This window comes from Pseudorca crassidens, chromosome 20 (genome assembly GCF_039906515.1).
Source record: "Pseudorca crassidens isolate mPseCra1 chromosome 20, mPseCra1.hap1, whole genome shotgun sequence".
Classification (NCBI taxonomy): domain Eukaryota; kingdom Metazoa; phylum Chordata; class Mammalia; order Artiodactyla; family Delphinidae; genus Pseudorca; species Pseudorca crassidens.
The window spans coordinates 5607049-5634521 of NC_090315.1; the positions used below are offsets into that span (position 1 = coordinate 5607049).

At 43.5% G+C, this 27473-nt stretch overlaps 1 protein-coding gene and 1 long non-coding RNA gene across 10 annotated transcripts in view; one reads left to right on the top strand and one right to left on the bottom strand.

Annotated features, from left to right (window-relative positions):
* The first annotated feature begins 8344 nt into the window (after positions 1-8344).
* On the top strand, positions 8345-26655 carry VSTM1 (V-set and transmembrane domain containing 1). 2 transcript variants are annotated; one of them, XM_067719320.1, is made up of 8 exons: positions 8345-8532; positions 14837-14872; positions 19430-19468; positions 24929-25021; positions 25121-25148; positions 25308-25345; positions 25451-25482; positions 26423-26655. In XM_067719320.1, the coding sequence occupies exons 1-8, from the start codon at positions 8499-8501 to the stop codon at positions 26540-26542; spliced, it is 420 nt and encodes a 139-aa protein (XP_067575421.1). In that variant the 5' UTR covers positions 8345-8498; the 3' UTR covers positions 26543-26655. The 2 variants fall into 2 exon arrangements, with proteins under 2 accessions (XP_067575421.1, XP_067575422.1); XM_067719321.1 differs by lacking the exons at positions 14837-14872; positions 19430-19468.
* LOC137214916 (uncharacterized) overlaps positions 15954-27473 on the bottom strand; it is a 40827-nt gene continuing 29307 nt past the window's right edge. For all 8 annotated transcript variants that reach the window (XR_010939057.1, XR_010939063.1, XR_010939060.1 and 5 more), the window contains one exon: positions 15954-17011. This is a non-coding gene — a long non-coding RNA (uncharacterized lncRNA). The remainder of the gene's footprint in view (positions 17012-27473) is intronic.

Here is a 27473-nt window from a genome sequence, read left to right on the forward strand (position 1 = left end):
CTCAAATTCTAACGCACCTAGATAAGCCAGGAATGCTGAAAGCCGGGATGCTGTTGGGGAGATGGAAAACGTTGATACAGAGAAGTAGAGAATTTCCTGGCCAATAGGAAAGATGCTGGACCTTAGAAGAGAGTGAAGGGGTCAATGTTAGTGAACATTGAATGACTGTGATTTGAGGTCCATGTGCAGAGAAGGAGCAAGACCATGGCTCATGCATTTAAAAACAAATCCAGGGCTGCCCTGGTGGCGCAGCGGTTAGGAATCCGCCTGCCAAGGCAGGGACACGTGTTCGAGCCCTGGTCTGGGAAGATCCCACATGCCGCGGAGCGACTGAGCCTGTGCGCCACAACGACTGAGCCTGTGCTCTAGAGCCCACGGGCCACAACTACTGAGCCCCCGTGCCACAACTACTGAAGCCCGTGCGCCTAGAGCCCATGCCCCGCAACAAGAGAAGCCACTGCAATAAGAAGCCCGCTCACTGCAACGAAGAGTACCCCCTGCTTGCCACAACTAGAGAAAGCCTGCGCACAGCAACGAAGACCCAATGCAGCCAATAATTAATTAATTAATTAAAATTTAGTCTTAAGTTACACTCGTGTCAAGTTTTAAGTGGGAAAATGTGACAGCCATTAGTAAGTCAAGCGTATGTTGTTGTGATCAATAGGGTAATCTCGAAAAGAATTGCACAAAAAGTAATGTAGATAGAAACGTTAAAAATAAAATAAAATAAAGAGACACGCAACCCCCTGAAAAAAAAAAAAGTAATGTAGAGGTAAAGAAAGTTGAAGATTTAAAATGCATATTATTGGTGAAGCTAAAAAAAATTAAAATTTTTTTTTAAAATTTAAAATAATTTAATATTTAAAATAACAGTAAAAAATAATTTTTAAAACAAAGAAATTGGAAATGAGGAAACATAAAACAGATGGGCAAATAGAAAGATTAGAAGATTATAAACTTTCATCCTATAAATAAGTAATTACGTAGAACATCAATTGGCCCTGAAATTCAATGAAAAGATCTAATGGATGTTTAAAAAAAGACCTAAATAAATGCCGGGTTTTTTTTTTTCAAGAGAAACACTTTAAGTATTGGTATATACAGAGGTGCCTTGAAAGCAAAAATATACAAAAAGATACACTATGCAAACACCATCAAAACAAAGGTGGTATGGCTATATTAACATCACATAAAGTAGATTTTAAGGCAAGAAATAGTATTCAGATATGAAGGGGAACGTTTCCTAATGATAAAATAGGTCAAGAAAAATATGTAATAACCCCAACTCTGTAGGCACCTCATAGATACAAAATCCAATAATATAGACACAAAATCTATAAAAGAATTGCTGACAGTATTAAAGCTAAGCCTATAATCATATTTTGTATTTTGACATGCCTCTCTCATTAACTGCGTTGCACAGGAAAAAGCCCACAAAAAAAAAGAAAAAGAAAAGAAAGACATTTGCTATTCCAAGAAATCAAACCCGGAAAAGTAAATAAAATGTCATTTTGCATTATTAATTTGACAGTTTTTAATGCTAAAATCTAATGTTAAATAGAATTTGGAAAAATGATACATCATCAGTTTTTAGAATGATAAATCAATACTAGTTACTAAGGGCAACGGGGTTATGAAGCTCATCCCTGCCCCCCAACATTTATAACCTTCCACCTGAGAATTTAAATCCCAGTAGTCTACCCTAAGGAATAATTAAGGCTGTCCAAAAGAATTACAAGTTGTTAATTTTTATTATGATTGTAGTAGCAAATGAGTTGGAAGTAATATAAATGTACAGGAGTAGGAGGTTGGTTAGTTACAAGTTTTCACTTTTATAGAGTGGAGGACGATTCAGCAATTTAAATCATGTTATGGAACATAAAAATAAAATTTCAATGTTCCAAGAAGATATGATAATGTATAAACTAATAAAAGAACCAAAATAAAAAATTAAATCATGTTGTGGAAGCAACTTATAACCGTGTGTGGGGAAGCATTCATTGGCATGAAACACTTTAAGTTTTATAGGTTTATGACAAAATAAGATAACAGTTTAGGAGATATAGATATAGATATTTCTTGGGAATTTTTTCTTATCACTCTCAAATATTTCTAAAAAAGGTGAGCCTTTTTTTTTTTTTTTTTTTGGCTGTGTTGGGTCTTCGTTGCTGCGTGCGGGCTTTCTCTAGTTATGGCGAGCAGGGGCTACTCTTCGCGGGCTTCTCACTGAGGTGGCTTCTCTTGTTGCAGGGCATGGGCTTTTAGGCATGTGGGCTTCAGTAATTGTGGCCCACGGGCTCAGTAGTTGTGGCCCGTGGGCTCTAGAGTGCAGGCTCAGTAGTTGTGGCGCACGGGCTTAGTTACTCCGCGGCATGTGGGATCTTCCCAGACCAGGTCTCAAACCCATGTCTCCTGCATTGGCAGGTGGATTCTTAACCACTGTGCCACTAGGGAAGTCCAACGGTGAGTCTTTTAAAATGAAGACCCTTTGTTTTGCTGAGCACAGTGGTGGGCTTGGGTGTAAACGTTAAGGAGTCAATTGCTAGATAATCTGAATTATTCTGCATAAAAATGAGTTAAGAAATTTAGGGTGGGGATTTTAAAAAAAAGAACCTAGATGAATGACATCAAGGAAACCAGAAACATGTGCACTGCACTGGGAAAAAGAGAAGGGAAATCAGCAGTGGGTGTGTGATATGAAACTCCTCTATCTCCTCTGTCACATAGCGGTCAAAAATCTACATTGACCACTCATGACTTTTGTGGAAGCAGTGAATAGCTGGGAGGAAAGATAAATGGATATAGTTTTAGAGAGGAATCAACTCCTTTAATTCATTAATGTTTCCTCCTTAGCTCCTAGGCAATGGGATTATGCTCTTCCCATTTGGGAAAATAATTGAATGGACACTTTCCAATTTCCCTTGATTACTTTCTCTTTCTGTAAAAGAAAGCACATTAAAAACCTAACTGTTGGGCTTCCCTGGTGGTGCAGTGGTTGAGAGTCCGCCTGCCGATGCAGGGGACACGGGTTCATGCCCCGGTCTGGGAAGATCCCACATGCCGCGGAGCGGCTGGGCCCGTGAGCCATGGCCGCTGAGCCTGTGCATCCGGAGCGTGTGCTCTGCAACGGGAGAGGCTGCAACAGTGAGAGACCCACATACTGCAAAAAAACAAAACAAACAAACAAAAAAACCTAACTGTTTCCAGCAATCCCACTCGTTGGCATATATCTAGAAAAAAACTCTAAGTCAAAAAGATACATGCACCCCAATGTTCATAGCAGCCCTATTTACAATAACCAAGACACGGAAGCAACCTAAATGTCCATCGACAGATGAATGGATAAAGAAGATGTGGTGCATATATACAATGGAATATTACTCAGCCATAAAAAAGAATGAAATCATGCCATTTGCAGCAACATGGATGGACCTAGAGATGATCATACTAAGTGAAGTAAGTCAGACAAAGACAAATATTATGATATCACTTATATGTGGAATCTAAAAAAAATACAAATCAACTTATTTACCAAACAGAACAGACTCACAGACATAGAAAACAAACTTATAGTTACCAAAGGGGGGAGGGGGGAGGGATAAATTAGTAGTTTGGGATTAGCAGATACAGACTATATAAAATAGATAAACAATAAGGTCCTACTGTACAGCACAGAGAACTGTATTCAGTATCTTGTAATAAAGCAACATGAAAAATTATATATATATAATATACATATACATCTGAATCACTTTGCTGTACACCTGAAACTAACACGACACTGAAAATCAACTATACTTTAATAAAAAATAATAAACTAAAAACCTGACTGTTGCACGACCCAGTTGTCAAGGCTTACTAGGGAACAAGTTTACTCTGTCTCAAAGGCAGAAACATCCATTTCTGTTCTCTTGTTGACCTACCTGCTCTCAGGGCCAGTGAGTGTCCAGCTCTTATCAGAGATCACTACATTTTAGGTGTTAGTATGTGCTTGCCCAGCCAGTGTATTGTGTTAATGCCGATTTCCCGGTTTTGATAATGTACTGTAGTTATATCACCATCAGAGAAGCTGACTGGTGGGGTACTGAGAACTCTGTACTATTTTTTTGTGACTCTAAAGCTATCAATATTTAAGACAGAGAAAGACTAATACTGTATGATATCACTTATATGTGGAGTCCGAAAAATAATACAAACGAACGTGTATAGCAAAACAGAAACAGACTCACCGATAGAGAAAACAAACTAGTGGTTACCAGTAGGGAGACGGAAGGTGGGAGGAGCAACATCGGGGTGGGGAATTAACAGATACAAACTACTGTGTATAAAATAGATAGGGCTTCCCTGGTGGTGCAGTGGTTAAGAATCCACCTGCCAATGCAGGGGACACAGGTTCAAGCCCTGGTCCGGGAAGATCACACATGCTGCGGCGCAACTAAGCCTGTGCGCCACAACTACTGAGCCTGTGCTCTAGAGCCCGTAAGCCACAACTACTGAGCCCACGTGCCACAACTACTGAAGCCCGCATGCCTAGAGCCCGTGCTCTGCAACAAGAGAAGCCACTGCAGTGAGAAGCCCATGCACCGCAACGAGTAGTAGCCCCTGCTCACCACAACCAGAGAAAGCCTGCGTGCAGCAACAAAGACCCAACTCAGCCAAAAATAAATGAATAAATACATTTATTATTTTTAAAAAGATAAGCAGGACTTCTCTGGTGGCCCAGTGGTTAAGAATCTACCTGCCAGGGGCTTCCCTGGTGGCGCAGTGGTTAAGAGTCCGCCTGCTGATGCAGGGGACATGGGTTCGTGCCCCGGTCTGGGAAGATCCCACATGCCGCGGAGCAGCTGGGCCCGTGAGCCATGGCCGCTGAGCCTGCGCGTCCGGAGCCTGTGCTCGGCAACGGGAGAGGCCACAACAGTGAGAGGCCCGCGTACCACACACACAAAAAAAATCTTCTAACGGAAGGGGGAAGGGTAAGCTGGGACAAAGTGAGAGACTGGCATGTACATATATACACTATCAACTGTAAAATCGATAGCTAGTGGGAAGCAGCTGCATAGCACAGGGAGATCAGCTCGGTGCTTTGTGACCACCTAGAGGAGTGGGATAGGGAGGTGCAAAAGGGAAGGGTTATGGGGATATATGTATATGTACAGCTGATTCACTTTGTTATAAAGCAGAAACTAACACACCACTGTAAAGCAATTATACTCCAATAAAGATGTTAAAAAAAATCTTCCAACAAACAAAAGTCCAGGACGAGATGGCTTCACAGGTGAATTCTATCAGATATTTAGAGAAGAGTTAACACCTATCCTTCTCAAACTCTTCCAAAACATTGCAGAGGGAGGAACACTCCCAAACCCGTTCTATGAAGCCACCATCATCCTGATACCAAAATCAGACAAAGATATCACACGAAAAGAAAATTACAGACCAATATCACTGATGAACATAGACGTAAAAATCGTCAACAAAATACTAGCAAACACAATCCAACAACACATTAAAAAGATCATACACCATGATCAAGTGGGATTCATCCCAGGGATGCAAGGATTCTTCAATATACAAAAAACAATCAATGTGATACACCATATTAACAAATTGAAGAATAAAAACCATAAGATCATCTCAATAGATGCAGAAAAAGCTTTTGACAAAACTCAACACCCATTTATGATAAAAACTCTACAGAAAGTGGGCATAGAGGGAACCTACCTCAACATAATAAAAGCCACATATGACAAACCCACAGAAAACATCATTCTCAATGGTGAGAAACTGAAAGCATTTCTTCCAAGATCAGGAACAAGACAAGGATGTCCACTCTCACCACTATTATTCAACGTAGTATTGGAAGTCCTAGCCACGGCAATCAGAGAAGAAAAAGAAATAGAAGGAATACAAATTGGAAAAGAAGAAGTAAAACTGTCACTGTTTGCTGATGACATGATACTATACATAGAAAATCCTAGAGATGCCACCAGAAAACTACTAGAACTAATTAATGAATTTTTTAAGTTTGCAGGATACAAAATTAATGCATAGAAATCTCTTGCATTCCTGTACACTAACAACAAAAGATCAGAAAGAGAAATTAAGGAAACAATCCGATTTACCATCGCAACAAAAAGAATAAAATACCTAGGAATAAACCTACCTAAGGAAGTAAAGGACCTGTACTCAGAAAACTATAAAACACCAATGAAAGAAATCAAAGATGACATAAACAGATCGATAGATACACCATGCTCTTGGATTGGAAGAATCAATATTGTGAAAATGACTATTCTACCCAAAGCAATCTACAGGTTCAATGCAATCGCTATCAAATTACCAATGGCATTTTCCACAGAACTAGAACAAGAAATTTTGCAATCTGTAGGGAAACACAAAAGACCCTGAATAGCCAAAGCAATCTTGAGAAAGAAAAACGGAGCTGGAGGACTCAGGCTCCCTGGCTTCAGACTATATTACAAAGCTACAGTAATCAAGGCAGTATGGTACTGGCACAAAAACAGAAATATAGATCAATGAAACAGGATAGAAAGCCCAGAGATAAACCGACACACATATGGTCACCTTATCTTTGACAAACGAGGCAAGAATATACAATGGAGAAAAGACAACCTCTTCAATAAGTGGTGCTGGGAAAACTGGACAACTGCATGTAAAAGAATGAAATTAGAACACTCCCTAACACCACACACAAATATAAACTCAAAATGGATTAAAGACCTAAATGTAAGGCCAGATACTATAAAACTCTTAGAGGAAAACATAGGCAGAACACTCTATGACATGAATCACAGCAAGATCCTTTTTGACCCACCTCCTAGAGAAACGGAAATTAAAAAAATAAACTAATGGGACCTAATGAAACTTAAAAGCTTTTGCACAGCAAAGGAAACCAAAATTGAGACAAAAAGACAACACTCAGAATGGGAGAAAATATTTGCAAACGAAGAAACTGACAAAGGATTAATCTCCAAAATGTACAAGTAGTTCATGCAGCTCAATATCAAAAAAACCCAAACAACCCAATCCAAAAATGGGCAGAAGACCTAAATAGACATTTCTCCAAAGAAGACATTCAGATTGCCAACAAAAACATGAAGATGCTCACCATCACTAATTATCAGAGACATGCAAATCAAAACCACAATGAGGTATCACCTCACACTGGTCAGAATGGCCATCATCAAAAAATCTAGAAACAATAAATCCTGGAGAGGGTGTGGAGAAAAGGGAACCCTCCTGCACTGTTGGTGGGAATGTAAATTGATACAGCCACTATGGAGAACAGAATGGAGGTTCCTTAAAAAACTATTTATAGAACTAGCATATGACCCAGCAATCCCACTACTGGGCATATACCCTGAGAAAACCATAATTCAAAAAGAGTCATGTACCACAATAGCCAGGACATGGAAGCAATCTAAATGTCCATCAACAGATGAATGGATAAAGAAGATGTGGCACATATATACAATGGAATATTACTCAGCCATAAAAAGAAACGAAATTGAGCTATTTGTAGTGATGTGGATGGACTTAGAGTATGTCATACAGAGTGAAGTAAGTCAGAAAGAGAAAAGCAAATACCATATGCTAACGCATATATATGGAATCTAAAAAAGCAGTACTGATGAACCTAGTGGCAGGGCAGGAATAAAGATGCAGACGTAGAGAATGGACTTGAGGACACAGGGGGGAAGGGGAAGCTGGGATGAAGTGAGAGAGTAGCATTGACATATATACACTACCAATGTAAAATGGATGGCTAGAGGGAAGCCACCACATAGCACAGGGAGATCAGCTCGGTGCGTTGTGACGACATAGAGGGATGGGATATGGAGGGTGGGAAGGAGGCACAAGAGGGAGAGGATATGGGGATATATGTATACGTACAGCTGATTCTATTTGTTGTACAGCAGAAATTAACACATTTTAAACAACTACCGAGCCTGCTCTCTAGAGCCCTTGAGCCACAACTCCTGAGCCAGCGTGCCACAACTCCTGAAGCCTGCGTGCCTAGAGCCCATGCTCCGCAACAAGAGAAGCCACCACAATAAGAAGCCCACGCACCACAATGAAGAGTAGCCCCTGCTCATCCCAACCAGAGGAAACCCACATGCAGCAACGAAGACCAAACGCAGCCATAAATAAATAAATATTAAAAAAATAAAAATAAGACTATTGAAAAGACAAATTATTTTTAAAGAAAATATCTTGGGCAGGACTTCAGATGAGACAGGAGAGATCTCAGGGTGGGTGGAGGAAGATGTTATCATTGGTGACTTCTGGTTTCCTGAGTCAGTTGTGAGAAGGAAGCTGTACACCAAGTAGTGGAGAAGCAAAGTGTCAGGGCAAAACCTCTCGCCCCACCTCCTCTGGACAGAGAGAGCAAGAGGGAGTTGCAATTGCCCAGTGCACTTTCTTCCTTTGAACTGTAAGACTGAACACGGCATCTTGGTCCGGGCAGAAGGGACGCTATGATCACAGAATTCCTGTCCCTGCTTCACCTCGGTGAGTCTCCAGGACGGGGACAGATGGGTTTGGATGGGTGAGAACATTCACGGTGGAGTGGGGGTTAACACGGGGGATGTGACAAGTACAGAAATTATGGCTTCTGTGTGTTGGGTACAATGTACTGGCTGTGGTACCCACGTGCTCTCGTTTTGGTGCTCACACAAAAGGGATGAGGGAGCAGAGGTGCAGAGACGTGTGGTAATACCCTTGGTTTAATTGGCTGAGATATGCACAGCTCCGATGGGACCTCCACGTGTGTACCATCTACATACCACCGTCTCGCCTTGAATGTTCCCCTGGCATATAGGAGGGCAGGGTCTACAGGGTGTGAAAAGCTGTGAGTTTGGTTATGAACGAGGAATACAGAAAAGACCTACTGTTACCGAGTCCAAACTTGTACTGCGTGCAGCATGACGGACCAATAATTCAAGAGAGACAAGTTGTTGGGGCAAGGAATAGTGCCAGCAGACCAAGAAGATGGTGGACTAGTGTCCCCAAAAAACCATCTTGCCGGGGGTCTGGATGCGAGTTTCTTTTCTAGAACCAAGAGGGAGAGGTGAGGAGGTAAAGTAAAAAAAAGGCAACAAGTTGTTACAAATATTTCCTGTTCCCACGAGACTTCGGAGAGGGTACATTAACTTCTTCTTTCCTGCAGCCATTCACTGGTGGGTCTGGTCAGGATGTTTCCTGTGAGCTGAACAAAGGTATTTTAGCTTAAGGCTCAGGCATGGGAGCCAAGGTTCCTAGAAATAGGCCATTAAGTCTACTTTCAGTTTATAGGCAACATCCCTTTAGTGATTAACTTGTAGCAAAAGCAATAGAATACAAAGGTTAAAGGAAAAGAAACAGATCCAATGTGGAGTCAGATTTGCTCTCCCCTGTGACCCTAAGGCAGCGAACAGTGGATACGAAGAACATTTTCTGACCAGCCCCATCCTTAGCCTGATTTCAACCATCCTTAACTGGAACATAAGGTGATCAAACAGATCTCAGCTTCTAGGATGGAAGACCTGGAATAGAATCTTGGCTTGGTCTTACGGGAGCCCCAGAATTTGAAACAGGAGTCCCACCAGACTGAGTCGCTAGTTCCTCCTGCGTGAGTGGGGTGGGGTGGGGGAAGGGGTGGTGTGGAGGACATTAGGACTCAACATCTGCCCTAGTTCCTTCTTCCTTCTTCTGGGTTCAGCCCTTCCCTTTGAGGTCATGCTTCTCCCACGCACACATTTGAGCGTGAGAGGCCGGTCACCATACCCCAAACCTCCAGCTGCAGGGCAGAATAAACGGGGCGGTCACCGACCTCGTCCTCCTCACCTTTATTTCCTGGGGCTGCCGTAACGAATCACCGCAAATCGGGCGGCTTAAAACAAGAGACATCTATTCTCCCACCGTTCTGGAGGCCAGACGTCCAAAATCCAGGTGTCAGCAGGGTTGATTCCTTCTGGGGGGGGGGGGGTGCTCTGAGGGAGAGTCTATTCCATGCCTCTCTCCTCGATTCTGGTTGGGAGATGGCTGGCAACCCTTGGCATCCCTTGGTGTGTAGACGCATTACTACAAAGCCTCACACGGTCACGTGGCCATCCTCCCTCCCTGTGTTCTGTCTCCTGCTGGGTTAGGCTCCCCGCCTACTCCAGCATGACCTCATGTGAACTGTCGACCGAAAAATGAATCGCACAACTTAGAAGTTGAGAGTTACGTTTCATTCGGTGGATATTCTTAGGACTTCAAGCCCAGGAGACAGCATCTCAAGTAACCCTGCAGGATATATAGGAGTTTTGCAACAAAGGGCAGGTACTTTGAATGTCAAAAGATTATTGTTAATGAAAGAAAACCAGATATCTCAAGTTAAGGCATTTAGCGCCTTTCTGTATATGGGAAGATGCAAGAGACTAGGCTCACTGAAACCATTCCTTTGACAGGCACCTCGGCTGAGGTCAGTATCCTGCGTTTTCTCATCCTGAGTTCCCTCAGGGCTCACCGTGGGGACTGGCTGCAGTCTGATGGCTGCTAGATGGCGGGTATTTTTTTTTTTTTTTTTTTTTTTTTTTTGCGCTACGCGGGCCTCTCACTGTTGTGGCCTCTCCCGTTGCGGAGCACAGGCTCCGGACGCGCAGGCTCAGCGGCCATGGCTCACGGGCCCAGGCGCTCCGCGGCACGTGGGATCTTCCCCGACCGGCACGAACCCGTGTTCCCTGCACCGGCAGGCGGACTCTCAACCACTGCGCCACCAGGGAAGCCCGGCGGGTACCCTTTGTTTCCTTCCTGAGTTCCCTCAGGGCTCACCAGCTCACTGGGGGCTCTCATCGCTGATGACTGTGACATCCTTTGTTTACTGATATGGCAGGCAATATTTTATTTCTCAGAATTCAGTTAGGATTCTGCATCCAATTCCAGTGTGTGTGTGTGTTGTGGGCTTTGTCTCCCCAAGGACCGAGCAACTCTCTGACACCAGCTGGGTGTCCCACAATTCGACTCCATTGTGACACTATCTACCTGGAGATACTGTCCAATCCCACAGATTAAGGGCTCTGTCCTAAAAGACGGCCTCCCTCCCACTTAAGATGCTAGTCAGAAGCCCTGGTGGCCACCTGTGTTTCTGTCCAACTGGCTATAGATTGAAGGTTCCAAAAACCCCCTCCTTGGGTTCCATTAATTTGCTAGAACTCAAATTTGCTAGAACACAGAACTCAGAGAAACATTTGACTCACTAGATTACTGATTTACTGTAGAAGAATTGAACTCAGGAATGGCCAGATGGAAGAGATGCACAGGGCAAGGTATGAGGAAAGACCTTCTGAGCGCGTCACACTCAAAAAATCTCCACATGTCCAACAAAGAAGCTCTCTGAACCCCATCCTTCCGGGTTTTTATGAAGGCTTCACTACATAGGCATGATTGATTAAATCCTTGGCAATTGATGGCCTCCCCAGAGGTCAGGGGGTGGGGGAGGGTGAGACTGACAGTTCCAACCCTTCAATCACGTGGTTGTTTCTGTGGTAACCAGCGCCCCCATCCTTAGGTTACAGAGAGACTTTCCAAAAGTTACATTAACATAGGAAAAGACACCTTTACATCTCTCAACACTTAGGGAATTCCAAGGGTTTTAGGAGCTCTGTGCCAGGACCAGGGACAAAGACCCAATACATGTTTCTTTTTCTTTCATTTTTTTTTTGTTTTGTTTCTGTTTTTGGCTGTGTCGGGTCTTAGTTGCGGCAGGCGGGATATTCGTTGAGGCATGTGGGATCATTCGTTGAGGCGCGCGGGCTTCTCTCTAGTTGTGGCGTGCGGGTTTTCTCTCTCTAGTTGTGGCGCGCGGGCTCCAGGTTGCCGGAATGTTGCCCGCACCACGCGGGATCTTAGTTCCCCGACCAGGGATCGAACCCGCGTCCCCTGCATTGGAAGGCAGATTCTTTATCACTGGACCACCAGGGAAGTCCCTATGTTTCTTGTTATAAGTCACAACATCATAGTAATTTTCCCCTTCTCTAGAGAGCTATGGTTTCTAGTGTCACCCACTCCTCCCTTTCTAGCATGGAAATCGTACAGCTCTCCATGTGGTGTATGTGAAGACCATACTAAATGTTAAATGTGTGATGCGTGGCTGAGTCAGGCAGAGAGGGTGGCTGTATGGTAGAAGACAGTTATCTGTGAAGGACCTGCTAAATAACGTAAGTATGTGAATGGCTGACGTATGTAAAGAGACTACCAAATGATAAATACTCGCCGATTGGTAGCTATTTATTGTAATTGTTTCCAGTGAAGTGTGCTTACTTATGTTGCCCACTGCTCCCGACCTCAGAATTCTACTAAACTCCAAGGAGCTATCCCTTTATTCTTTGCTTTTTCAAGCTACCCTACATGCCAGTGGGTCTCTTCCCCTCAGTAACGAGTGTCTTCATTGCAGCCAGTTCTCTGCCTAAGTCAACTGTGGTCCTTTATTAAGAAAGAAATAAGGGCTTCCCTGGTGGCGCAGTGGTTGAGAATCCGCCTGCCAATGCAGGGGACACGGGTTCGATCCCTGGTCCGGGAATATCCCACATGCCATGGAGCAACTAAGCCTATGCGCCACAACTACTGAAGCCCGCGCACTCTAGAGCCCATGGGCCACAACTACTGAGCCCATGCACCTCGAGCCTGTGCTCCACAACAAGAGAAGCCACCGCAATGAGAAGCCCATGCACCACAATAAAGAGTAGCCCCCGCTCGCCGCAACTAGAGAAAGCCAGCAACAAAGACCCAACACAGACAAAAATAAATTAAAGAAAAAAATAGGTTCTGAGGATCTAATGAACAGCACAGTGACTATAGTTAATAATATCGAAATTGGCTCAGAGAATGGATCATAAACATTCTCACACACACAGAAAAGGTAATTTTCTGAGGTGAGAGATGTGTTAACTAGCTTCAATATGGTGATCATTTTACAATGTATACATACATCAAATCATCACGTTGTACACTCTGAATACATTACAGTTTTATTTGTCAAAAACAGAGAACCCCTCTCCCAATGTTTACCTACTCCTTAGTAGGGTTTCTTGATGTAAAGTGAACCTAAGGCAATTGTGTGCTTATTAAAAATAAAAAAGGAAGAATAGGAATCACCCTTTGAGCAGAAGACTGGCTGATAACACAGCTGAGGTGACGTGAGACTAAAAGCAGAATACGCGGAGGGCCTAAAAAGAGACCATGAGACCTGGGACCCCCTTGACCACCCAGAAACTGATTTCCTACCAGTCAGTGTACCATTCTCACTGCTAATGCAGCCTCGGTCCACTGTCACTCCCCCACCTCCCTGCTTCCTGGTGAAGCTTGGGGGCTTGTGTTTTGAGTCCATCCCTGAGTGGAAACAAGGGCCAGATGTCCTGAGTCACTCTCATGTCTACAGAAATTCTAGCTTCACCCATTAACAGAGGCCTGAGACTGGCATCCATTTCCCCCACAATATGGGACTGGGGTCCCTTATTTCCATCCGTGGGTTAACGTCCCCATCCCAGAATGAAATACAAAGAATAGAGCACAGAAGAGGTAGGGGCTAAAGTACGTAAGGATCAAAGCTGCAAGTGCGGGGAGCATCTGGGACCAGAAAACATCTTCAATTCTTGGTGAAAAGAACGACCCCGTCGTGGAGAGCAAATCCTCCCTGTTTGAATGTGGGTGGAAACCCACATGGACACTCCACAGTAAACAACTGTTGCATTCTTTAAGTGGAAAGCATAAAAATTGCAGCACAGAAAATGTAGGCAAATGTTCAGTGATTTCCGGATGGAAGAAGGAGGACTAATTGCGAAAGGGATGCAATATATCAGAAAAAGTTGCTGGCATTTTTTACACAAACATAACATTATTTTATCTTTTGAGATGGTGCCTGGGAAATAACTTTTATGTACTTATTTATTTTTAATTGAGGTATAATTGACTTACAATGTTGTATTAGTTTCAGGTGTACAACATAGTGACTCGGTATTTTTATACGTTACACAACGATCACCGTTGTAAACATAACTTCCGAATGACAAACAATGGGACAAAAGTAAAAGGTGAAAAAATAAACCCAGGGAAGCACCTGCAAGGAATAAGGCAGATCTTTAACAGATGAGTCCCACAGTCTCTGCCTGATTTTTACTCAAAGACAAGCATAGAGAGATTATCATACTTAGTGAAGTAAGTCAGAGAAAGACAAATATCATATGATATCACTTATATATGGAATCTAAAAAAAGATATGAAAGAAATTATCTACAAAACAGAAATAGGGGCTTCCCTGGTGGCGCAGTGGTTGAGAGTCCGCCTGCCGATGCAGGGGACACGGGTTCGTGCCCCGGTCCGGGAGGATCCCACATGCCGCGGAGCGGCTGGGCCCGTGAGCCATGGCCTCTGAGCCTGCGCATCTGGAGCCTGTGCTCCGCAACGGGAGAGGCCACAGCAGTGAGAGACCCGCGTACCGCAAAAAAAAAAAAAAAAAAAGAAAGAAAAGAAATAGAATTACAGACATAGAAAAAAAACTTATGGTTACCAAAGGGGAAAGGGAGGGGAGGGATAAATTAGGAGTTTGGGATTAACATATACACACTACTATGTACAAAATAGATAACCAACAAGGACCTATTATATAGCACAGAGAACTATACTCAATATTTTGTAATGACCTACAAGGGAAAAGAATCTGAAAAAGAATATTATATAACTGAATCACTTTGCTGTACACCTGAAACTAACACAACATCGTAAATCGAAACTCTACTTCAATTAAAAAAAAAAAGACAAACATATAATTCATCTCTCATGAGAGTTTCTCTTCCAGGGCTTTGTCTGGGCAATGAAGATAAGAAAACTCATGGTAAGTTGTCTCCCACTTAGACTCTGTTCCTGTGCCCCAAGTTTCATGACCTTTTCCCTTTCATCCTCTGAATTCTAGGAGGGTTTTGGTGGTCACCAAGATGAAGAGTCAAACTAACTCCAAATTCTTTCCAGAGAAATTTTCCAAATCCCTCCTCCATGCCTTGCCCAGCTCAGAGGTTGAACACAGCAGCAATGTGACCCTCAAGTGCCAGTCTGACGTCCAGAATGTGACCTTCGTGCTGGGGAAGTTGCAGGACTCTGGGTACAAGCAAGAATGCAACTCAACAGGACAGGATACTAAATTCCTCCTCACTGACCTGAAGCCTAAGGATGCTGGACAGTACTTTTGTGCTTACAAGACAGTGGCTGTAGAGAAATGGGAACTCAGTGTGAGAATAAGGCTCTCATCCGGGATTCTGAGTGCGTCTCAAGGATGTGAACGTGGGCGAGTGTTTTAGAATAGAGTTTGTTAAAAAAACAAAATTCAACTGAGTACATTTTAAAGATCTAATTGGCTTTCTCAAATAATTCATGAAGGAGGAAGCATCCCTTCTAGCAAGTAGAGAGGAGTTCCACAGGGCTACAGAAAAGGAGAGGTTTTTTAAAACCAGACAAAGAAGTCATAAATAAAAAAGATCATTTCGTTTTTAGGTTAACCTACCTATGGAGTACAGAAGGGATCTATGTGGCAGATTACCTCATGGTCCTCTGGGGATGGAGGAGGCCCCTGTGATGACCTCATTGGTGTGACCAGAAAATTCCCGACTGACCACCTAAGACAACATTTTGGGGGGCGGGGTGGGAGGGATGCGGGTTTGAAGCTTCAGTTAGTTTAGGTAGTGAGCCCCATCATGGTCTACATAAATGATTCCATTTTGGGCCTGTGGTTTGCTTTTTTTTTTTTTGCGGTACGCGGGCCTCTCGCTGTTGTGGCCTCTCCTGTTGCGCAGCACAGGCTCCGGACGCACAGGCTCAGCGGCCATGGCTCACGGGCCCAGCCGCTCCGCGGCATGTGGGATCTTCCCGGACCGGGGCATGAACCCGCGTCCCCTGCATCGGCAGGCGGACTCTCAACCACTGCGCCACCAGGGAAGCCCTGTGGTTTGCTTTTTAACAAGGTATTAATAGAAACTTTGAGGTACAGTAAGGCCAAAGATAAGGATACGATGGTCATTGAAAAGATAGTTTGTTAACAGTTCCTAAGAAAAGGGGACATGTCATGCCACGCCGTGCAGGACCACATGGGGAAGCACCCAGTCAGGACATAGAGACAAGGGGAGGAGTGTTGGCAAGAGCCTTTACTGTGGTTTCTGTGGGAAATAACAGTCTGAGGATTGGATCTGGGGTATAGAGGCTGTCCCTGGTTGTCTGGGACCTGGGCCTGGGGTGATTAGGGCAGAGGAAGTGTCCCTGAGTATAAGAGAACAATAAGGGATGTGGCTGGAAGTGTGGGCTCTGGATAGACTGGTTTGCATTTGAGAGGTGTGCTTGAGGGAAAGTTTTTTCCTATCCCTAGAAATTGGATAACCATGGGAGGAGAATCCCTCTAGGGTCAGCAAGGTCCCAAGATGTCACAGCATCAAATGTAGAAAATAAAAGACATGGTTAATACAGAGAGATGGGTGAGAATGCCCCCAGGTGCAGTGGAAAAGGGGAAACCCTGGTCCTTCCCTTCACCCCCATTGCCTTGTCTTCTTCAGGATCAGTCCTAAAACCTTCCCTCTCAGTCAACATAGGCCCTGAGATGACTCCAGGTCACAGTATGACACTCTTCCGTCTGATTCCTCACAACAGAATGGAATGTAGTATTCTTTACTCTGATGAAACTGGGGCTCTCAGAATGCTTACAAGTTGAGAAAGTAGGAAAAGACCAAACTGAGCATCATGGCAGCATAAGGCATCCCTTGTTTTTGTATCTCCATTTCAACAACAAAAATATAGCATCCATCCATGAACAAAAGTGCCTCTATGGGAGTTGTGGGACCCAGCACCATATACCAGGAGGAATCTCACCCACGTGTGCATTGGGTAATAGGCAGACACACCTCAGTACCAGCTGTGGAACCTGCAGGAGGCTGTGACCTGGTTCCAGCCCCTCTTGATCATGGTCTGGGAGAACATGGACATGGGTAGTTACCTATGGACGAGAGAACCTTTGTGAGGTTTACAAACCAAGACTGAATAATGAAGAAATAGAAAACTGGAACAGACCAATAATGGACAAACAGATTGAATCAGTAATCAAAAACCTCCCAATGAAGAAAAGCCCAGGACCAGATAGTTTCACTGGTGAATTCTACCAAACATTTAAAGAGGAAATAACACCAATCATTCCCAAACTCTTCCAAAAAATTGCAGAGGAAGGAACACTCCCATGCTCATTTTACAAGGCCTGCATTACCTTGATATCGAAACCAGATAAGGACACTAAAAGAAGAGAAAACTACAGACCAATATCCCTGAAGAATATAGATGCAAAAATGTTAGCAAACCAATTTTTAAAGTGCATTAAGGGCTTCCCTGGTGGCGCAGTGGTTGAGAATCTGCCTGCTAATGCAGGGGACACGGGTTCGAACCCTGGTCTGGGAGGATCCCACATGCCGCGGAGCAACTAGGCCCGTGAGCCACAAGTACTGAGCCTGCGCGTCTGGAGCCTGTGCTCCGCAACAAGAGAGGCCGCGATAGTGAGAGGCCCGCGCACCGCGATGAAGAGTGGCCCCCGCTTGCCACAACTAGAGAAAGCCCTCGCAGAGAAACGAAGACCCAACACAGCAAAAAATTAATTAATTAATTTTTTAAAAAGTGCATTAAAACCTCATATACCATGATTGAGCAGGATTTATCCCTGGAATGCAAGGATGGTTTAACATAGACAAATCAATAAATGTGATACATACGTTAATAGAAAGAAGGATAAAAATCATACGATTATCTCAATAGATGCAGGAAAAACCTTTGACAAAGTACAACATCAAGATAAAAACTCTTAATAAACTGGGTGTAGAAGGAACAAACTTCAACACAATAAAGGCCAATACAACAGGCCCACAACCAAGGTCATACTCAATGATGAAAGGTTGAAAGCTTTTCCTCTAATATCAGGAACAAGGATACACACTCTCACCACTTCAATTCAACATAATACTGGAAGTCCTAGCTAGAGCAATCAGATAAGACAAAAAAAAAAAAAAGCACCCAAATTGGAACAGAAGAAGAAAAATTGTCTTCATCTGCAGATGATATGATCTTATATATAGAAAACCCTAAAGACTCAACCCAAAACTATTAAACTAATCAACAAATTCAGTAAAGTTGCAGGATATAAAATCAACACACAAAAATAAGTTCTGTTTCTATATACTAACAACACAATATCTTGAAAAGAATAAAGGAAAAATCTTATTCATGATAGCATCAAAACCAATAAAATATCAATACTTAGGAATAAATATAACCAAGGAGGTGAAAGATCTGTACACTGAAAACTACAGGACTCTGATGAAAGAAATTGAAGAAGACAATGGAAATGGAAAGCTATCCCATGTTCACAGATCAGAAGAATTAATATTGTTAAACTGTCCATATTACCCAAAACCTTACATAGATTTGATGCAAATCTTTATCAAAATTCCAATGGCATTTTTCACAGAAATAGAACAAACGATCCTAAAATTTGTAGGTAACCACAAAAGACTCCAAATAGCCAAAACAATCCTGAGAAAGAAGAACAAAGCCATAGGCATCACACTTCTTGATTTCAAACTATACTGCAAAGCTATAGTAATCAAAACAGTATGATCCTGGAATAAAAATAGACACACAGATCAATGGAACAGAACTGGGAACCCAGAAATAAACCCTTGTATATACAATCAACTAAATTTGACAGGGAAGCCAAGAATGCTCAGTGGGGAAAAGATAGTCTCTTCAATAAATTGTGTTGGAAAAACTAGACAACCACTTGCACAAGAATGAAATGGGACCTCTACCTTCAACCACTTACAAAAATTTAACTTGAAATGGATAAAAGACTTAAACATAAGACTACAAACAATAAAACTCCTAGAAGAACACAAAGGGAAGAAGATCCTTGACACTGTTCTTGGCAACAATTTTTTTGGATATGACACCAAACGTACAAGAAACAAAAGCAAAAATAAATAAGTGGGACTACATCAAACTAAAAAAGCTTCTGCACAGCAAAAGAAACAATCAATGAAATGAAAAGGCAACCTACCAAATGGGAGAAAATACTTGAAAACTGTTGGTGCTCTTTCCTGGGATAGGATTGGAAGGTGGGGTTAGGATTGGAAGTAGTGTCATTCATAAATATTTTTGTTCTTAAAATAATAGCAAACTTCAGCAGTATTAAGAAGAGTAGTCTAGTGCTCTGGCCCTGGTTTGGGAACCTAGTGAGCACCTGGAGAATGGAAAAGACATTCTCTTCCCTGCTCCCCAAAGAAGGCATGGAGTCCATAGACAGAACTTGAGGATTTACGTCCCCAAGGTTCCCATATAAACATTGTGATTCCTTTTCTTGCATCCTGTTTTCTAGATAAAGATGATCAAAGTGGACCTGACCCTGCAAAAACAGGTAATATAATTAGAGAGGACCTGTTTTTCCCAGTTGTATCCACCTCATGAGGCAGAGGATCCCCTTCTGATTAAAAGGCACAAGGAGAATCTTAATGCCCCCTCTCTCCATGCTGGGAAGATGCTCTCTAAGGCACTCCCAGGTTCTGAAAACACTGGTGAAAAAAACAGCACAAGGTATATAATCTGCCATTTTACATAATGAAAAACTACAGTGGAACTTCGTGAAGAATGAGGGTGAGGGCTTCCCTGGTGGCGCAGTGGTTGAGAGTCCGCCTGCTGATGCAGGGGACGCGGGTTCGTGCCCCGGTCCGGGAAGATCCCACATGCCGCGGAGCGGCTGGGCCCGTGAGCCGTGGCCGCTGAGCCTGCGCGTCCGGAGCCTGTGCTCCGCAACGGGAGAGGCCACAACAGTGAGAGGCCCGCGTACCGCAAAAAAAAAAAAAAAAAAAAAAAAGAATGAGGGTGAGTTTGTGTGACTGGTTTGGGGAATGGGACTGGAACCTGTGGAGTCCAGGTACTTTGGGAATATATATGATCAAAGACTTGTTAAAACTTTAAAGTTCTCAAAGAATGGTGAATATTAGATTTTTTTTCTGATATTGCTTTTCCGTGAAGAATTGACTACGATTCTACCCTCAGAGATTTGTAAAAACCAGGGCTTTCTTCAGGTTTAGACTGAAACGGGCTTATCCATAAAAGGATTTATTTTTGCCATGCCCTGCGGCTTGTGGGATCTTAGTTCCCTGACCAGGGATCAAACCTGGGCCCCTGGCAGTGGGAGCAAGGAGTCCTAACCATGGGGACCACAGGGGAATTGACATAGATGCTTAATGGTTTTTTCTTTCAGCAACTCATAACCTTCCTGTAATCTACTCCAATGAGCCAAAATTGTTCAAGGTTGCTATTAGTATAATAGAATTTTTTTTAAAAGATATCCTCGGGACTTCCCTGGTGGTCCGGTGGTTAGGGTTCTGTGCTTCTACTTCAGGGATCATGGGTTGGATCCCTGGTAGGGGAACTAAGATCCCACATGCCACCCCACCCCACACATCCCCGGCGCGGCCAAGAAAAGAGAGAAAAAAAAAGATATCCTCCACTGTATTTCCTCTTTGAAAATGTTTTTATTCAGTATTAACAGGCTTGGGAAAATGACTGCAGCACCATCCAAAATGACTGCTACTCTATCCAGTAGAGGCAAAGAACTTGGAAGTATCAGAAGTGAGAGGGAAAGTCAAAGCTTTCCTATTTTTAGCTCTTCTGTCATTTCTTTTCTTTCTTTATTTTAATGATCTATCACTCCCATTCCATAAATTCACCCTTTTAAAGTGGACAAGGCAGTGGCATTTGGTATATTCACAAGGTGGTGCAATCATCACCACTATCATTCCCCAAATGAAGTCCCATTAAGCAGTCACTCTTCATCCCCCCTCTCCTGACAGGCCCTGCCAACCATTAATCTGCTTTCTGACTCTACGGTTTTGCCTTTTCTGGACATTTCATGTACATGCATTCACAAAATGTGTGGTCTTTCGAGCCTGGCTTCTTTCACTGAGCATAATGTCTTCAAGGTTCATCTATGTTGTAGCATGTATCAGTACTTCATTCCTTTTCATTGGCTGAATAATATTCCATCATATGGGGCTTCCCTGGTGGCACAGTGGTTGAGAGTCCGCCTGCCGATGCAGGGGATGCAGGTTCGTGCCCCGGTCCGGGAGGATCCCACATGCCGCGGAGCGGCTGGGCCCGTGAGCCATGGCCGCTGAGCCTGCGCGTCTGGAGCCTGTGCTCTGCAACGGGAGAGGCCACAACAGTGAGAGGCCCGTGTACCGCAAAAAAAAAAAAAAAAAAAGTACTTTCAGAGTTCACTTTTTTTTTTAATTTATTTATTTTTGGCTGCATTGGGTCTTTGCTGCTGCATGCAGGCTTTCTCTAGTTGAGGCAAGCAGGGGCTACTCTTCACTGTGGTGCGCGGGCTTCTCTTGTTGTGGAGCACAGGCTCTAGGCGTGGGGGCTCAGTAGTTGTGGCACACGGGCTTAGTTGCTCCACGACATGGGGGATCTTTCCAGACCAGGGCTCGAACCCATGTCCCCTGAATTGGCAGGTGGATTCTTAACCACTATGCCACAAGGGAAGTCCCAGAGTTCACATTTACACCACCACAATTCTAAACAGAGTAAAATATCTGTAAACACAGATATGCTGTCCCCAGCCTGTACACACATGCCTCCAAAGGGACCCTCTACTCCAGTTCTGTGCAGAGACCAATGATCAATGTCATCACCTAACTTTGCCACAAATCCGGGCTTTCTTTCTGGTGCCTGTGACTTCATTTATGCCCTGTGTCAAGCTGTATCCCTTTGCTCTGTCAGATGCCTTAGACCAATAGCATAGACCTTCTGCAAATTTATCTTTGTAATTCGTAAATAGTGATGCAAAGTCTAACCAGGATATGTGGACATCTCAGGGTAAACCCAGTTTAGTGGGCGGTGGACAGTTTTGCAATAATTTACTTCTCCTTTCTAGGGAACTGCTATGTGAGAGAAACTGTAGGGTAGTCAAGGGGAGGATTGAAAGCATAAGGCAAGGCAGATGTTTCTATGCCTCCATCCAGGAACAGCTGTTCCTGTCCCATTTTTACATGTCCATGGGGATGCACTGCTCCCACAAATGGCAGCAGTTGGTAAAGGGGTGCTCTGGGCCACATAAATCCCAAGGCATCCTTCCAGGCAACCCCCCAACGAAGACATCAAAGTGCTCACGCTGGAAAGGGGAAAAAGCCATGATCTAGCATGCATCAAAATGGCAAAGGAATCTGGGGGAACACGGGTGGAGGAACGTTGACAGCATCTGTTACAGACGGAGATGGGTGTGGGTAGAATATTGGGTGAGAATATAATCATGATCACTGCGATCTCATTATCTTACACATTGAGTCAGATTCTAGACTGAATGCTTTAGAGCCAGTATTTTTCATCACCACCTCTCTCTTCAAGTGAGGTATTCGTGGTTTTTTTTGGAGGGTGGGGGCATGCCAGAAGGCATGTGGGATCTTCCCCAACCAGGGGTCAAACCGAGCCCCCTGCAGTGGGAGCGCAGAGCCTTCACCACTGGACCTCCAGGGAAGTCCCAAGTGAGGTATTCTTACCTCCTTTTCCCCCACCTCCTTTCCCACCGTTTCCTGGAGGTATAATTGACCAATAAAGCAGTAAGATATTGAAAGTGTACAACACGCTGATGATTTGATACATGTGTACATTGTAGAAAGATTCTCCCCATAGAGTTAATTCACATGCCCCTCAACTCATCTCATAGATTTACTTTTTTTTTTTTTTGGTTGAGAATGCTTAAGATCTACTCTCTTAGTAAATTTCCATTATATGATACAGTGCCATAAACTAGGGTTCATGCGGTCCGTTAGATCCTCAGACCCTATTCATCTGAAACTGACAGTTTGTACTCTTTGACCAACCTCTCCCCATTTCCCCCGCCCCCAAGCCCCTAGCAACCACCATTCTACTCTCTGTTTCTATGAGCTTATGACAGATACTATGCAGTATCTGTCTTTGTCTGGCTTATCTCACTTGCATAATACCCTCAAGGTTCATCCACATTATTGCACACGGCAGGATGTCCTTCTTTCTCTTGGCTGTATAACATTCCGTTGTATATATACACCACACGGAAAATTCTTCTTCTCTTTCTTTTTTGTTTAGAATGCTCTAAGATTTATTCACCATCCTTTTTCGGGGGGTATTTTTTAATTGAAATAGAGTTGACATACAATATGAATTTCAGGTGTACAACACAGTGACTCGATATTTTTTATACATTACAAAATGGTCACCACAATAAGTCTCGTAACCATCTGTCACCGTACAAAGTGACTAGAAGACTGTTGATTATATTCCTTATGTGTATATCACATTCCCCATGACGTATTGATTTTGCGACTGGGAGTTTGTACCTATTAATCCCCTTCACCTATTTCATCCTTCCCCCCAACCCCTCTCCTCTAGCAACCACCAGTTTGCTCTCTGTATCTATGAGTCTGTTTTCGGTTTGTTTGTTCATTTGCCTTGTTTTTCAGATTCCACATATAAGTAAAAGCATATGGTATTTGTCTTTCTCTGTCTGACTTATTTCACTAAGCATAATACCCTCTAGGTCCATCCACATTGTTGCAAATGGCAATTTTCCATCCTTTTTTACGGTGAGTAGTATTCCCTTCTTTATCTATTCATCTATCGATGGACACAGGTTGCTTCAATATCTTTAGAAAATGATTCTTGGACTTTGGTTTGTCTGCTGTTAGACTTGTCATCACTTCTATAGCAACACAGTTAGTTTGGGAAAATGTGGTTCTCACCAGATTTTGAATTCTCTGGAACAGGTTCAGAATATCGCTTGTCTTGAATGTCCACACCCAGTGGTCAGCACAGAACAATCCTGACCTTGTGGCAGACTGGCCTAAAAGGGTTAGACATACCAGAGTCCAAAGCCCATCCTGTCCGTGTGACTTTGGGGAACTCGATTTACTTTCTGGTACTTGATTTACGTATGAACGAAATGGGGACTGTAAACCTATCTTGCGTGCTTATTGTCAAGATGATAAAAAACAGGGAATCCCCTGGCGGTCCAGTGGTTAGGACTCTGGGCTTTCACTGCCGAGGGCCCAGGTTCAAACGCTGGTTGGGGAACCAAGATCCTGCAAGCCGAGTGGCAAAAAAAAAAAAAAAAAAAAAAAAAGATGAGAAAGAATGCACGTGAATGCTAAGTGGCTCACAGTAAATAAATATTATTCCTGGGGATGAAACATTTACTGGGTATTTCCCATCTGCAAGGCACTGGGCTAGCCCTCTCTGTATGTACTGACCAGTCAATCTCCCTACCACCCAGTAAAGTAGCCACGATTGCTATCCTCACTTTGTATAAATTTATTTATTTATTTATTTTTGGCTGCCCCCACGAGGGGCTACTCTTTGTTGCAGTGCGCAGGCTTCTCATTGCGGTGGCATCTCCGGTTGTGGAGCACCGGGTCTAGGCGTGTGGGCTCAGTAGTTGTGGCTCGCAGGCTCAGCAGTTGTGGCTCGCGGGCTCAGTAGTTGTGGCTCGCGGGCTCTAGAGCGCAGGCTCAGTAGTTGTGGCGCACGGGCTTAGTTGCTCCGCGGCATGTGGGATCTTCCCAGACCAGGGCTCGAACCTGTGTCCCCTGCATTGGCAGGCGGATTCCTAACCACTGCGCCACCAGGGAAGTCCCGCTATCCTCACTTTGAATGGGAAAACAAAAGCTCGGGGAGATGAAGAATTTCCCTAAAGCATAATTGGACATTCCTGCTCTGAGGTGGTCGCTCCGAGTTTTGAAGCCAGGCTGTCTGGCTCCTAGGGACCGTTCAGCTAAGGCCGATCAGTGTGCTTCTGGAGCCAGTCTCGCTCTCTAACCCACCCTTCTCCCACCAGACACCGAAGTCATCTTTGTCGCCACCTTCTGCTGCCTGTGTGTCCTTCTCCTCTTCATCGCCGTCTTCTTCATCTACAGATGCACTCGGCACGGTAAGTGCAGAGAAGCACACGTTTAAAACTCTGAGGAAGGGAGTAAAGTGAAGGATTCTCTCAGGAGATAAATTCCTCCCTGTGTTTTTTTTTTAATAGATTCATCACATGAAGAATCCGCCAAGAGGTAGATATACTTGACAGATCTCATGCCCTAACTCCCACTCCATTCTTCGGAGACCCCACTGGTCCATCGGTGACTCGTATGCCCAGCCCCGCTACTTGCAGCCCTATCTTCTCCCCCAAATCTTCAGATCCCATACTTTAATATGTTTCTCTCTCTCAGAACCAGCCATTCCAAACTTCCCGAGCAGGGAGCTGCAGGTAAGTGATCAGGGAAGAAACCATAAGGAATCTTGGGTTAGAAAGACGAAGATCTGACTCTTGCAATCTGAGAACTGATTTTTTTTTTCTTTTACTCACATGCAGGTGTATCCAAACTGGAAGGAACATCTGAATCGGTGAGTTCTCCCCTTTGGAATAACCCAAGAGCTCACTTCCACCACAGGCCGGTCTGTCTAGCTCATACGCTGGTTATATAGATAAGGCCAATTAATATTGAGTTTAAAAACATGTACTTTAATGGAACTCGTAACAAGAGATTAGAATGGTGGTTACGAGGGGCTGGGGGGGGATATGACATTTAAGGGAACGAACTTGCAACTTGTTCAGGAATAAGTCGTGGGAATCTAACGCACAGCACGGGGATTACAGTCAACAACACTGTATCATACACTTTGGAGTTGCCAGGAGGCTAAATCATAATTGTTCTCACCACAAAAAGAAGTGATAATTATGTGACAGGATGGAGGTGTTAGCAATGTGATAGCCACAGTGCAATATATCAATGTATCACATCGACATGTGGACACCTTAAACTTGCACAATGTTATGTCAATTATATCTCAAACAAACAAAAAACCCCACACGCTTTGAATTCCAGAGTAGCTGGATTCCAGCTCCCAATGTCCACTGTTTATCACCAGTGTGGTCTGAGTCAAATCACAAAACCCCCATGATTTGGACCCTTCCTTTCCTTCCATATCTAAGGGGAATCTAAAAGGCTTGTGAGAGTCTAGTGATGTCATAAACACAAAGGGTTTATTGGAGTTTCTGGCAAATTTTAAGGGTCAGATGGATGGCAGGAAAGCATCATTTAACAAATATTAACCAATTTACATCCATCCAGTTTTTCTACTTAAAAGACTGCTTATTTGTGATTTAACATTAATGAGCATTATAATACCTAAGAGCAGTTGCACATCTGAAATGCATCTGGTGAGACGGAGGACCTCAATTTTTAATTTAATTTAAATTCGTTTGAATGTAAGTCACCGCGCGTGGCTCGTGGCTACTGTATTTGGCATCTCAGCTCTACATGCACGTCTCTTTTCCTGAAAGCCTGAAGAATCCCAGGGAGTGATCTATGTAAAGTTAAACACCAACGCACTGTCTGAGGCAGCTTCTGTCCCCACCGTGGAGCCCCCAGGGTCGTGTGACTACGCAACACTGAAGGTATAGAACTGAAGGAAGAGCTTCTTCCCTGGGAAGGAGAGAATGGATTAAGATGACGGAACTTATGAAAGCCCAGGTGACTCTGTGTCTTTGGTTCATTATCCATAATAATAAAATATTTTCCCTTCTCACTTCCCGTCCTCTCAACAATTACTGGGTGGGTTTTCACAAAACTGGAGCGTAACCTTTGTATGGTTCGACTTAAAACATGGGCTAAGAATACGTATGGTATCTCTGGGCTGGTGGTACTCATAATACTCACTTAGGGAGTTCAGGACGGTACCATGTAAAGAGAAAATGGTTCCTCAGAGAAGACTACGTGATTGCTCTCTGGTGAGCCATCCCACAGACACAGAGATTTCAAAAAGGAGCACAAAACTACAAGCCATGAAGGGAGACACTCAGTTGTGAATTAACAAATTCCTAATTCCTAATTCCAGATTACCATGCACCAAGGTAAGCAGCTAAAAGGCTAAAAGTATTGGGGACATGATTCTTTCAGGCCGTGCTGGGCAGCCCTCAAGTCAAGACCAGTTTCCTCTTTGACATGAATGAAAGGGTTTTCTTACTGCCATCGTATTCCTGTTTATATTCTTTCTTTCTTATTATTAAAATCAAAGGCTGCAATAAAGTTAGACTTACAGAATCTATGTGGGTTTTGTCACTTGGTGCCCATAACTTAACTCACGTTAATACAGCATTGTAAGGATTTTTCTGAGTCTGGGCTTTTTTGTGTATGTGACAGTGGTACTGACCACTTATAGATGGATACAAGTACAAATACATGAGCTTTGCTTCCAAAGTTATGTCACTCAATCAGGTTTCAAAGCCATCTTAAAATATATGAATGAACTGTAAATATTTGGAACATATATATAAATATTCTTAACTCAGTAGCATATGCTGGATAACTTTTTTACTTTTTGGCCGTGCCGTG

What these genes read in the sequence shown, in the direction of transcription:
- VSTM1 (XM_067719320.1), top strand. Translation starts at nt 8,499, where the DNA reads ATGATCACAGAATTCCTGTCCCTGCTTCACCTCG. An exon ending in CTACAGATGCACTCGGCACG is followed by an intron (nt 25,022 to 25,120) that starts GTAAGTGCAGAG and finishes TTTTTTTAATAG; the next exon opens with ATTCATCACATGAAGAATCC. An exon ending in TGGAAGGAACATCTGAATCG is followed by an intron (nt 25,483 to 26,422) that starts GTGAGTTCTCCC and finishes TTTTCCTGAAAG; the next exon opens with CCTGAAGAATCCCAGGGAGT.